Source organism: Phacochoerus africanus, chromosome X (genome assembly GCF_016906955.1).
Source record: "Phacochoerus africanus isolate WHEZ1 chromosome X, ROS_Pafr_v1, whole genome shotgun sequence".
Lineage (NCBI taxonomy): Eukaryota > Metazoa > Chordata > Mammalia > Artiodactyla > Suidae > Phacochoerus > Phacochoerus africanus.
Window position 1 is genome coordinate 22514010 of NC_062560.1, and position 11968 is coordinate 22525977.

General features: G+C 39.4%; 1 protein-coding gene across 1 annotated transcript in view; it reads left to right on the forward strand.

Annotated features, from left to right (window-relative positions):
• The window catches only part of EIF2S3 (eukaryotic translation initiation factor 2 subunit gamma), a 32918-nt gene extending 27299 nt beyond the window's left edge, over positions 1–5619 (forward strand). The window contains exons 12-14 of the mRNA XM_047765917.1: positions 2652–2821; positions 3199–3371; positions 5200–5619. Of these exons, the coding sequence (XP_047621873.1) occupies positions 2652–2821; positions 3199–3371; positions 5200–5263 (407 nt within the window). The 3' untranslated portion in view covers positions 5264–5619. The remainder of the gene's footprint in view (positions 1–2651; positions 2822–3198; positions 3372–5199) is intronic.
• Positions 5620–11968: the final 6349 nt, after the last annotated feature.

An 11968-nucleotide genomic window follows, 5' to 3' on the forward strand; every position in this document is an offset into this window, starting at 1 on the left:
TGCAGTCGGATTCTTAACCCACTGTGCCACAGTTGGAACTCCCTGTAAAAATTCTTTTTAAACATAAAGGAAAGTACAGTTTGGGAGTTCCCTTGTGGCTTAGCAGGTTAAGGATCTGGCAGTTGACACTGCTGTGGCTGTCGTTATAGCTGTGGTGTGGATTTGATAAAAAGTAGCTCCTTTTTAGCAGTAACAAAAATGTTTTATGGCCTAAAATTTAAAATATCTAAATAAGTATATACATATATGCACATATGTATAATGTATATATTATACTTCCATGGTTTTGGGGGTAGGGTGGGCTTTTCGTTGTTTTTTTTTCCTTTTTCAGGCCCCACCTGAGACATATGGAGGTCCCCAGGCTAGGGGTCCAGTTGGAGCTACAGCTGCCAGCCTACACCACAGCTACAGCAACATCAGATCTGAGCTGCGTCTGTGACCTACACCACAGCTCACGGTAATGCCAGATCCTTAACCCACAGAGTGAGGCCAGGGATTGAACCTGCAACCTCATGGTTCCTAGTCAGATTCATTTCCCCTGTGTCATGACGGGAACTCCTTGTTTTCATGTATGTTTTGCAAATAGAAAGTTACCCACAAATTTTAGTGAGTCATGTCAGATCATAGTTACAATGATCTGACATGACTTTTTTTTTTTTTTTTTTTTGGCCACCCTGTGGCATATAGAGTTCCCGGGTCAGGGATCAGATCTAAGCTGCAGCTACCGCAATGCCGGATCCTTATCCCATTGCACCACAATGAGAACTCTGAAGATAACTTCAGTTATGTAGGCATTACTGAGATAATTTGTGGATTTTCTCTTTTCATACAGTAGTGTATTAGATATCCAGAAAAAGGCAAAATACAGTGAGAATTAGAAGTATTATAGTTTCGAATTAAGAAAGAATATGTTTGGTGAAGGACTTTGTCTTTTTTTTTTCCTTTCTTTTCTTTTCTTTTTTTGTCCACACCTGAGGCATATGGAAGTTCCTGGGCCAGGGATCCAATCTGAGCCAGAGCTGCAACCTGCACCACAGCTACAGCAATGCTGCATCCTTAACCCACTGTGCCAGGCCGGGGATTGAACCAGTGCCTCCATAGAGACAAGCCAGGTCATTAACACATTGTGCCACAGTGGGAGCTCCTGGATTTTGTCTTTTTGTTCTCTGGTGTTTCGCTGTTTAATCCGTTGTTCTCTTCTACAGTATTTTTTTGTATCCTATAATTAAGAGTTTACTATGTATAATTTTTTCTTTTTCTTTCTTTTTTTTTTTAAGCTAAGGAAACTGGAAACTTTAAAAATTTAACTTATGGAACTTTTTATTATTTATTTATTTATGTATTTATTTTTTGTCTTTTTGCCTTTTCTAGGGCCATTCCCGCGGCATATGGAGGTTCCTAGGCTAGGGGTCTAATTGGAGCTTCAGCTGCTGGCCTATGCCACGGCCACAGCCACAGCAATGCTAGATCTAAGCTGCGTCTGTCACCTATGCCTCAGCTTATGGCAGTGCCAGATCCTTAACCCACTGAGTGAGGCCAGGGATCGATCCCACTCATCAAGGTAATAGATACTGGTCCAGATCTTAGTCTCCTGGGCCACAATGGGATCTCCTGCCTTTTTAGAATTGAAGTATATTTGCTTTACCATGTTGTATTTTAGGTGTATAGTAGAGTAATTGTTATTTATACATACTTACACACACAGTAGGTATGTATTCTTTTTTAGATATTTTTCCACTATAGGTTATTAAAGAAATTGAGTATAGATCCCTGTGCTATTAGGTCCTTTTTGTTTACCTATTTTGTATATAATAGTGTGTTTTAAAATAATCTTTTTGATCAGTCTTACAGGGGAGAAATGGCAGGCAAATATTCTGCAAACTACTCATTATGAATATCATATCTCTTCAACCTTTTTTTTTTTTTTTTTTTTTAATGGAGGTTCCTAGGCTAGGCGTCGAATTGGAGCTGTAGCCGCCGGCCGACGCCGGAGACACAGCAATGCGGGACTTGAGCCACGTCTGCAACCTACACCACAGCTCACAGCAACACTGGATCCTTAACCCACTGAGCAAGGCCAGGGATCGAACCTGAAACCTCATGGTTCCTAGTCAGATTCGTTAACCACTGGGCCATGACAAGAACTCCTCTTTTCAACCTTTATTAAGGATATTCAGACTCATTTTTTATTTAGGCTGTTATCTCTGTCCTTTGCTTAAAATTTAAATCAAAGTAAGATTTCTGTTCTCAAATGACCAACTAACCTGTGAATCTGCAAATCTGTTTCTTCAGATAAAACAGATATTTTGGGAACTCCCCCTGTAGCACAGTGGGTTAAGAATCTGCTGCAGTGGCTTGGGTTGCTTGTCCCAGCACAGTGGGTTAAAGGATCCAGTGTTGCCACTGCTGTGGTGTAGGTTGCAGCTGCAGCTCAGATTTGATCCCTGGCCTTGAACTTCCATATATGCCATGGGTGCAGCCATAAAAAGCAAAAAACAAAAAACAGGTATTTTGTTGCATCTATGTACCTGTCACATGAGTATGAAAATGTAAGTGTATAGGTATGTGCTGTACTTGGTTGGCTAAATTTTTTGAGTAAACATCTTTATAGAAATAAAATGTTGGACTCTGTATATCTTATTCTGTATCAGGAGTTGGAACAAAAATTGACCCCACTTTGTGCCGGGCTGACAGAATGGTGGGGCAGGTACTTGGTGCAGTTGGAGCTTTGCCTGAGATCTTCACAGAATTGGAAATTTCTTATTTCCTGCTTAGACGGCTTCTGGGTGTACGCACTGAAGGAGACAAGAAAGCAGCAAAGGTATGTGCTTTCTGTAATTCCTATTCTAGAAAAAGTGATAGTGATGTTAAGACCAGTTTTGAGTGAGGTTCATTCTTTTCAGTTAACATGGGATTAAGGAAAAGTAAATAAATTTGACTTCCTGGAAATTGAAAACTACTATATGGCAGTCAGTTTAAAGTAAAACAAAACACGAAACAGTATGTCACGTATGACAGTGATATGATAATTTCTGTAATTCGTATGATTTTTTAAAAAAAGTCTTAGTGAGATTAGGCTGACCAAGATGAAAAATTGCTGACATCTTTTGTTGGCAAGGTTGTAGGAAAATAAGCAGTCATTTTTGGAAAGCCTTTTCTTGATTTGGGGTGTTTTTTTCCCCCTCTTTGTTTCTCTAGGTGCAAAAGCTGTCTAAGAATGAAGTGCTTATGGTGAACATAGGATCCCTGTCAACAGGAGGAAGAGTTAGTGCAGTCAAGGCTGATTTGGGCAAAATTGTTTTGACTAATCCTGTGTGCACAGAAGTAGGAGAAAAAATTGCCCTTAGCCGAAGAGTTGAGAAACACTGGCGGTAAGTTTATTACCCTATGTCACTGTCTGGGAAGACAAACAAACAAACAGAATGATCAGTTTTCTTTTTTTTTTTTAAGGGCAGCACCCATGCCATATGGAAGTTCCTGGGCTAGGGGTAGAATCAGAGCTGCAGCTGCCAGCCTGTGCCACAGCTCACAGCAACACTGGATCCTTAACCCCCTGAGTGAGGCCAGGGATCGAACCTGCATCCTCATGGATACTAGTTGGCTTTGTTACTGCTGAGCCACAATTGGAACTCCCTGATTTTACTCTCTCATGTGATTATACTATTTGCTTTTATAGACATACTAATTTCCATTGTATTTTAAACTAAGATTAAATAATAACCTTTTAAAAACTCTTTAACATGGATTATATTATTTTCAGAATGATGCATTTCCTAGATAAAATACATTTTAAAAGAAATGGTTGATCTTTTTGTATCTGTCTAATCATAAGAGGATTCTCTCCAAATGAAATTGTAGATGTTGCTTAAAAATTAGCACATATGTTAAAATTGATAAAAGAAATGATAGCACTTGAATAATCCTTATATTCTTTAGATTTTGGGTGGTGTGTTTGTGTGCTGCACTCACAGCACGCAGAAGTTCCCAGGACAGGGATTGAACTTGTACCACAGCAGTGACCCAAGCAATAACAATGCCAGATCCTCAACGCACTGAGCCACACAAGAACTAGATTTGTTTTTGACCCATGCTTAGGTAAGTTTTGTTCTAGAAGCTACAGTTGAAGCAACAATCTAGCCTGGCCATTGATTAGAACAGACATTGAAAGACAGAAAGGACAGAAATCCCTCTGCTCTTCATAGTAACCTATTTATAGACTCTCTAGTCCTCTAGGTTGTCTCTTAATTCCATTGCCACTTAAGGTCACGATAAAGCCATTTATCATGTGATCTGTTGAGGTGCTGTGAGTGGTTTAAAAAAAATTTTTTTTCCGGAGTTCCCATTGTGGCGCAGTGGTTAGCGAATCCGACTAGGAACCGTGAGGTTGGAGGTTCGATCCCTGGCCTCGCTCAGTGGGTTAAGGATCTGGCATTGCTGTGAGCTGTGGTGTAGGTCGCAGACACGGTTTGGATCCCGTGTTGCTGTTGCTCTGGTGTAGGCCAGCAACTACAGCTCCAATTTGACCCCTAGCCTGGGAATCTCCATATGCTGCGGGAGCGGCCCAAGAAAAAGACCAAAAAAAAAAAAAAAGACAAAAAATTTTTTTTTCCAAGGAGGAAAAGGGAATGAAATTAAAAAAAAAAATCAGACTGAGGTGGTTTGTGTATTGGCATGATTCCTTAGGCAGACTGGAAGGTCTTTCACAAGCGGTTCTGAAGGGCTAGGTATACTGTGATTGAGTGAAGATGAGCATATGTATAGTAGCAACCTTTTGTTTGCTTTTCCTGTTATTCATTGTGGCTGGAGCCCATCCCTTTAGGTCTAAGAAGATAGTGAGCTTTCTTGATGGAGGAGCAGGTTTGGGGAACAAAGTCAGATTTAGCAGATAGGTGAGTAAAACTAGTTATGTCATGGAGTTCCCATCGTGACTCAGCGGTTAGCGAACCCCACTTAGCATCCATGTGGACGAGGGTTCAATCCCTAGCCTCGCTCAGTAGGTTAAGGATCTGGCGATGCCATGAGCTGTGGCGTAGGCAAACGAGGCTGGGATCCATTGTTGCTGTGACCCTAGCATAGGCTGGCGGCTACAGCCTTGGGCGTGGCTCTTTAAAAACAAAAACTAGTTATGTCATGTCATTGTGTAGTAATGATAATGAAGTGGATGTAAAATTCATGATTTATTTTATTTTCACTTTGCAGTTTAATTGGTTGGGGTCAAATAAGAAGAGGAGTGACAATCAAGCCAACAGTAGATGATGACTGAAGAGTTAAATAATGGATTTGGATGAAGTTGGAATTTCTCTTAACAACCTAGGGGTATATTTTCAAAGCAATAGTGGGGAATTAATTTCACAGCTCATTACCTTAGTAGTAGCTGTAAGGTTTTTCTCATTTTTTGGTGATGAAAATTTAACCTCTAGTACTAAAATACAGTCTGCAATAAATGTAAAAATTGGCATCATGTTGGATCAGTCTACATTTTACCAGAAATTAATCATTCCCAAATAATGTCTAATTTATATATCAGTGCAGGTTTGAAATGAAACTGTTTGCTACAATCAGCCTTTGCTGTAGCACACATGCCACTGAACCTACTCGAAAATAAAGTTGTTCTTCTTATTTTTCATGATTCATCTTTGAGTAGCTCCAGGCTTAAAGCATTATTGTGTCAGTAAAAACTTGAAGACAAATCCTTGAAGACCAGCTGCCCTCCCTTTGCCCCATATTTTGTTGCTTTTTCTGTTTAATTTTGAGTGAAAAAAATTAATAAGTTCAAATAAAATTATCCTTTAGGGCATGAGGGCTCATTCCCGTGAACACACTTTTCTTTCCCCTTCCTCTTTTGCTGAAGTGGAACCTAGGAAACTAGAGCCTGAAGTTCTCATCCTCTTCCTTGCTGCCCTGCGATTGTTCCTGCACTGCTTTACACCTGAGACCTGACCGCCTTCCCCCATTGGAAAGTACTGTTAACACCAGATGATTTTAGTTAAGTAACAAAGATCTTTCTAGGTCTTATTTTATGTTTTCCTTAACTGCTTCATAGATTCTAATATTAGTGATCTTTGGAACTTTGGAGAGGTAAAAGATGTTGGAAAGCAAAGGGTGTCTTTAACTTACTCTCCATATTCCTACACTTTTCCCATGCTGTGCATTTTAATTTCTGTTTATTTTCTGTTTCCTAAAATTGTGTTAAAGCAGTGGTTCTTAACTGACCAATGTTGGAATTGTTGCAGAAGCTGTAAAAGAGAATAGATGCTCCTTATGCAATTCTGATTTAATTGGCTTTGGGTGGAGCCCCAGTGGTTTGTTTTGTGGGTTTTTTTTTTCTTTTCATTTTGGTGCCTGTGACATGCAAAAGTTCCCAGGCCAGAGATAAAACCCATGCTCCACAGCAGTGACAATGCCAAGATTCTCCTGCTATGCCACCAGGGAACTCCTTAGGTGTTATTTTTTTAAAACTTCATGTGTTGAGAAATAAATTTAGGAAAGTCGAGAAGTTGGTGTATCAAATAACAATCTTACTGAGTTTTGGTAGTCTGATAATGTTTAGTGTGCTTTTCTTAAATTTGTGTTTAAAATGGGACTTGATGTCACAGTTATAACATTGTGCTTTTTTAGGGCATTGAACCTGTCGGGCTTTACAGACATGTAGAAACTGTCGCCCTGAATTAAGTTTGTAAGTTTTGAGAGATCATATTAATGTTAGGCACATGCTTGCTTGACTTTGAAGTGTTATATAGCATGAGGAACACACTTAAATGAAGCAAAGTTTTAATCCAAGCATTAATTTTATGTTTAACATGTCCCCAGGTGTTTTGTAAACGCCTTCTACCAGACTGTTATTGATGGAAGTACACTCAATTTATAATCCTGTTGGCGCTCGTGTTGAGATATTTTTGGAATCTGACCAGTTCTGACCATCTCCACTGCTCCTGTCGTAGTCCAGGCTACCAGAGGCTTTCACCTAGAATAGTGACTGCCCCCCACTGCAGTCTGTTCTCAGCATAGCCAGAGTTACCCTTTTTGTAAAAGAGAACATTATGTGCAACTCTGATAAATTGTGAAGTTTGTCTCACAGAAATAGGGGACATGAGGACAGTAGCTTTTGACATCATCCAAAATGATTTCCAGGTTGACCTAGAAAGCTTGCTTTACTATTCTACTCCTTGTATATAACCTCCAAAGATGTTGATGTGCATGTTTGGTTTTTGCACAGCAAAAATAATTTTTCTTCTAATAAGAATGTGCAAATAGCTATACTCTATCATAAAACTTCTGAAATGCTATTTCTAGAAAATTTTAATATGGTGAAACTTCCAGTGAAATGAATTTTCTTTTCTGGAAATAATATAAAAATTTTTTCAATTGCCAGATATGAAGGCAGATACCCTTAAAATATCAACAGTCAAGACGCTAGAAGTTATTAAAAAGAGTCCATAAACACAGTACACATTCTTCCAAATTTTGAGGAGTAGGTAATTCCTGCTATTTCAGTTATGCCAGCATGTAGGAAACAAAAAGACATCCTGATTTGTGTTCAAAATTATATCCTTGCTGGAGTTCCTAGCAGTAATAAACCTGACTAGTATCCATGAGGATGTCTCTGCAGCAGCTCAGGTTGCTACGGAGGTGCAGGTACGATCCCAAGCCCAGTTCTGGGTTAAGGATCTGGTGTTGCCACACCTGCAGCTCAAATTTGATCCCTGGCTGAGAAATTTCCGTATGTTTTGGGTGAAGCCAAAAAGACCACAAAAGGGAGTCCTCGTCGTGGCACAGTGGAAACGAATCTTTTTGGGAACCATGAGGTGGCTGGTTCCATCCCTGGCCTCACTCAGTGGGTTAAGGATCCAGCGTTGCCCTGAGCTGTGGTGTAGGTTGCAGACATGGCTCGGATCCTGCGTTGCTGTGGCTCTGGTGTAGGCTGGTGGCTACAGCTCTGATTTGACCCCTAACCTGGGAACCTCCATATGCTGTGGGTGCGGCCCTGAAAAGACAGAAAAAAAGACCACACAAAAAAATGAATTTTAAAAAATTAGTGAATTAAGTCTTACAGTATATTAAAGAGTAATGCATTGTTGTATATGTATGGATGTTTTATAGGTGGAAAGAGAAAAGCGTGTCTTAAAGATGTATATGATACAATGCAAAGTAGTTTTTTTAAGAGAAGGAAACTTGATATGTAGTACTTAGAGAACTATCAGAATCATTGTTTTTAATGATGAAACATTGGAGCACAGTGACATGCTGTAGGTGAGGTAAACTTTCAGTTGGGTAAAATGTGGGGTTGTGAGGTTAATAATAAGTGAAATTCAGAGGGTTGGAAGTAATAAACTGCATTGCACTGGAATTCATACTGTTTGGTTTCTCTGTATTCTCATTAGGGTCTGGAACAAGTCACGAATATCATCTACCAGTTGAATTCTACAACATTGTTCTCTGGGGCTTAGCAAATGAGATAGAAATATTGAGAATGGAAGCGACAGAACGTTACTTTCAAGGTATAAGATTGTCTACCTAGAAAATACAACCCAGAAACTGAAAAACTTGAACTGCGAAGAGTTTAGTAAGGTGACAGTGCAGTATAAACATGTAAAAATTATTAGTTTACTAAATAATTTACAAATTAGTTTATAATACAAATCAAAGTGCAGTGTATAAACTTCCCAGGTATAAATTTAACAAGATTATATAAGATATATATGACTAATATTCACTGAAAGACAAAAGAGGAAATACAAATAATGACAAAATAGTCAACATCCTTGGATGAGAATGCTTTTTTTTTGTCTTTATAGGGCAGCACCCATGGCATATGGAGGTTCCCAGGCTAGGCATCCAATCAGAGCTGTAGCTGCTGGCCTATGCCATAGCTTACTGCAATGCTGGATCCTTAAACCACTGAGTGAGGCCAGGGATCGAACCTGTGTCCTCATGATACTAGTCAGGTTTGTTTTCGCTGAGCCAGGATGGGAACTCCTATACTAGGAATACTAATCTTTCACATTTAAGTATTTTTTCTCAATCTATCATCTTTTAAATCTGTAAAATATTTGGCTATAAGTTTTGAACTTTTTATGTATCTGATTTGCCAACTTCTTTCCACTTTCTGGGTTTGTTTTGCCTTCCACATCTGAATCATTAATTTCCTATGGGAGGTCTCTGGTGGCCTAGTGGTTAAGGATTTGGAATTGTCAACTGCTGTGGCTCAGGTTTGTTCCCTGGCCCAGGAACTTTCGCAAGCCACAGGTACAACCGAAAAATAAATAAGATAATTTCCTATGTTTTGTTCCTAATTTTTCCTAAATAAAATTAAATCTTAAGATTTTAAATAAAAGATCTTTTATTCCCAAATGGCTAACAATCTGGACTAAAAAAAGCCTTTCCCTTGCTGATATAAAATGCTGCCTGTAGTGTATATTAAAATTTTAAGAGTTCCCTAGTAGCACTGTGGATTAAGGATCAGGTGTATGTCATGGGTTTGATCCCTGGCCCGGGAACTTCCACATGCTGTGGGCAAGATTTAAAAAAAAAAAGAGGAAAAAGAGAGATACTTCCCAAACAGCATCCATGAGGATGTGGGTTCGATACCTGGCCTTGCTCGGTGGGTTAAGGACCCAGCGTTGCCACAAGCTGCGGCATAGGTTTCAGATGTGGCTCGGATCCAGTGTTGTGGTGTAGGTCAGCAGCTGCGGCTCCAATTCGACCCCTAGTCCGGGAACTTCCATATGCCACAGGTGTGGCTATAAAAAGAAAAAATACATATTCCTAGTACAAATCAGTAAGAAATAGGACAAGATACCTACCACATCATTTTAGGTGGGCTAAAAGCTAGTAGGAAGGCAGCTCCTGTTTCATGAACACACAGAATGTGGCTGATTTGATCTGGGCAAAGATGGAAGTTAGTGGTAGTGAAGTCCCTCAAGCAGGAGCAGACACCTCCATCTCATCTCCACAGTTTTCTTTGTGCCTCAGGCTCAACAACAGGAAGAGCTGTGTTGCTGCCAATGACTGTCTTCTAAGGTCAGGTCTTGCCAGGTCATAGAAAATTAGTTCTGTGCTAGGCCATTCTACTTTTATACGCAGATCATATCGCTGTTCAGGAAGGACTTAGACAAATATTCCTTTTAATGCTTGCATTTAGGGGAATGTTTACAAACATTGGGCAGCAGGGTAATCACACTGTATCCTGAAGGATAAAACACCGCTTTTTTTTTTTTAATTTTTTAAAAACAGCTGTACCCATGGCACACACTTGGAAGTTCCAGGGCCAGGACCCGAGCCATTGCAGAGACAATGCTGTTGCAGAGACAATACCATGTGGTTATGCCGTAGGCCGTAGGCAAGGTCCAATAAAGCACCATTATTGAACAATATGTCTGACTTCAGCTTTTTGGCAAGAGAGAAAATCTTCCCTCAAATATGTACAGGCTGTTTATAAAAGAAATGTAAGTACCCAGTATACATTTGTAAAGTGCTCAGCCTATCAGGTAATAAAAAAATGTGAAACCTAATAATGCAATTCATCTTCACTCAGTAAAATTGGCAAAAGTTAAAAAAATTCTAGCAGCCATGAAGTATAAACTGGTGTGTTCTTTGAAAAGGACAGTTATGATTACATCTGTTGAGATTTAAAATATCTCACCGTTTGACCCAGAATTCCATGTCTGGGAATGTATCATAATGGAATATTTGCTCATGTTCACGAAGATCTACTTAGAATGATGTTTATTCCAGCATTGTTTAATGTGACAGCAACTGTATACTAACATATAACTAACCTAAATGTTAGTCAAAAAGGGATGATTGGGGTTCCCACTGTGACGCAGAGGGTTAAGATCTGGCATTGTCTCTGTGGTAGTACGGGTTCCATTCCCTGCCCAGTGCAGTGTTTTAAGAAAACAGTGTTGCTGCAGCTATGCTGCAGGTCGCAGATATGGCTCAGATTGGATCCCTGGTCTGGGAACTTCCATGTTCCTCGGGTGCAGCCAAAAAGGGATGATTAAATGCGTTTTGTGGTACATTTCTTCTGTTGTGAAATAAAACTATAAGCTACCCTTGATTCAGCCCTAGTTAAAATTAAAGGTGAAAATATTGGTCCCAAAGGTATTTTATGACAATCCCCAAGAGGAAATAATCTCTTTGACCTAAAATGCTTTGAAAGGGCATTCCTATAGTGGCTCAGCAGTAATGAACCTGACTAGTATCTATGAGGATACAGCTTTGATCCCTGACCTGGCTCAGTGGATTAAGGGTCTGGTGTGGCTGTGGCTGTGGCTGTGGCGTAGGCCAGCAGCTGCAGCTCTGATTCGACCCCTCGCCTGGGAACTTCCATATGCTTTGGGTGTGGCCCTAAAAAGACACACACAAAAATGCTTTGAGAATTTGTAATACAGAATTGTTACCTCAGCAAAAAGAATGGAAAGGAGTGTCAAAGGGACCAACTCCTTGTGGGTGTTAGCACTAAATCTGTTAGAATCACAGTATATTTTCTCAAACAAGTTTATGGGAGAAAGCCAAGACCAGGCAAGTGAATTTGTGCCACTTACATAATAGTAAAATTATACATTAAAGTTTATCACTATCAGACTGGTATAGCCATTGCAATCTATATTCCTACAATATTTTCTATCAAATACGATTTCTTTATTACAAGCATACAGTGATAAAATATTTCCTACAACAAACATAAAAAGCCTTAGCAGAAATCATAATTTAAGTATACTCCAAAAGAATTAAAAAATCAGCCCTTTCTAAATATTATGTCAAGAATATCACTCTAGGAGCTTCAGTTAACCAGGAACACGTTTAATGATGGCAAGATACAGATTACAGTTCAAACTTAAAGAAAACCTTTATTCTTTTCAATTTCTTTTAAGTCTTAGGGACTTTATGAAAAAAGTCATCTTCAACCTTCTCCAAAGGGTTGTAAAATACAACAAAACTCATTAGTCTATTGCTTTGCACTCTT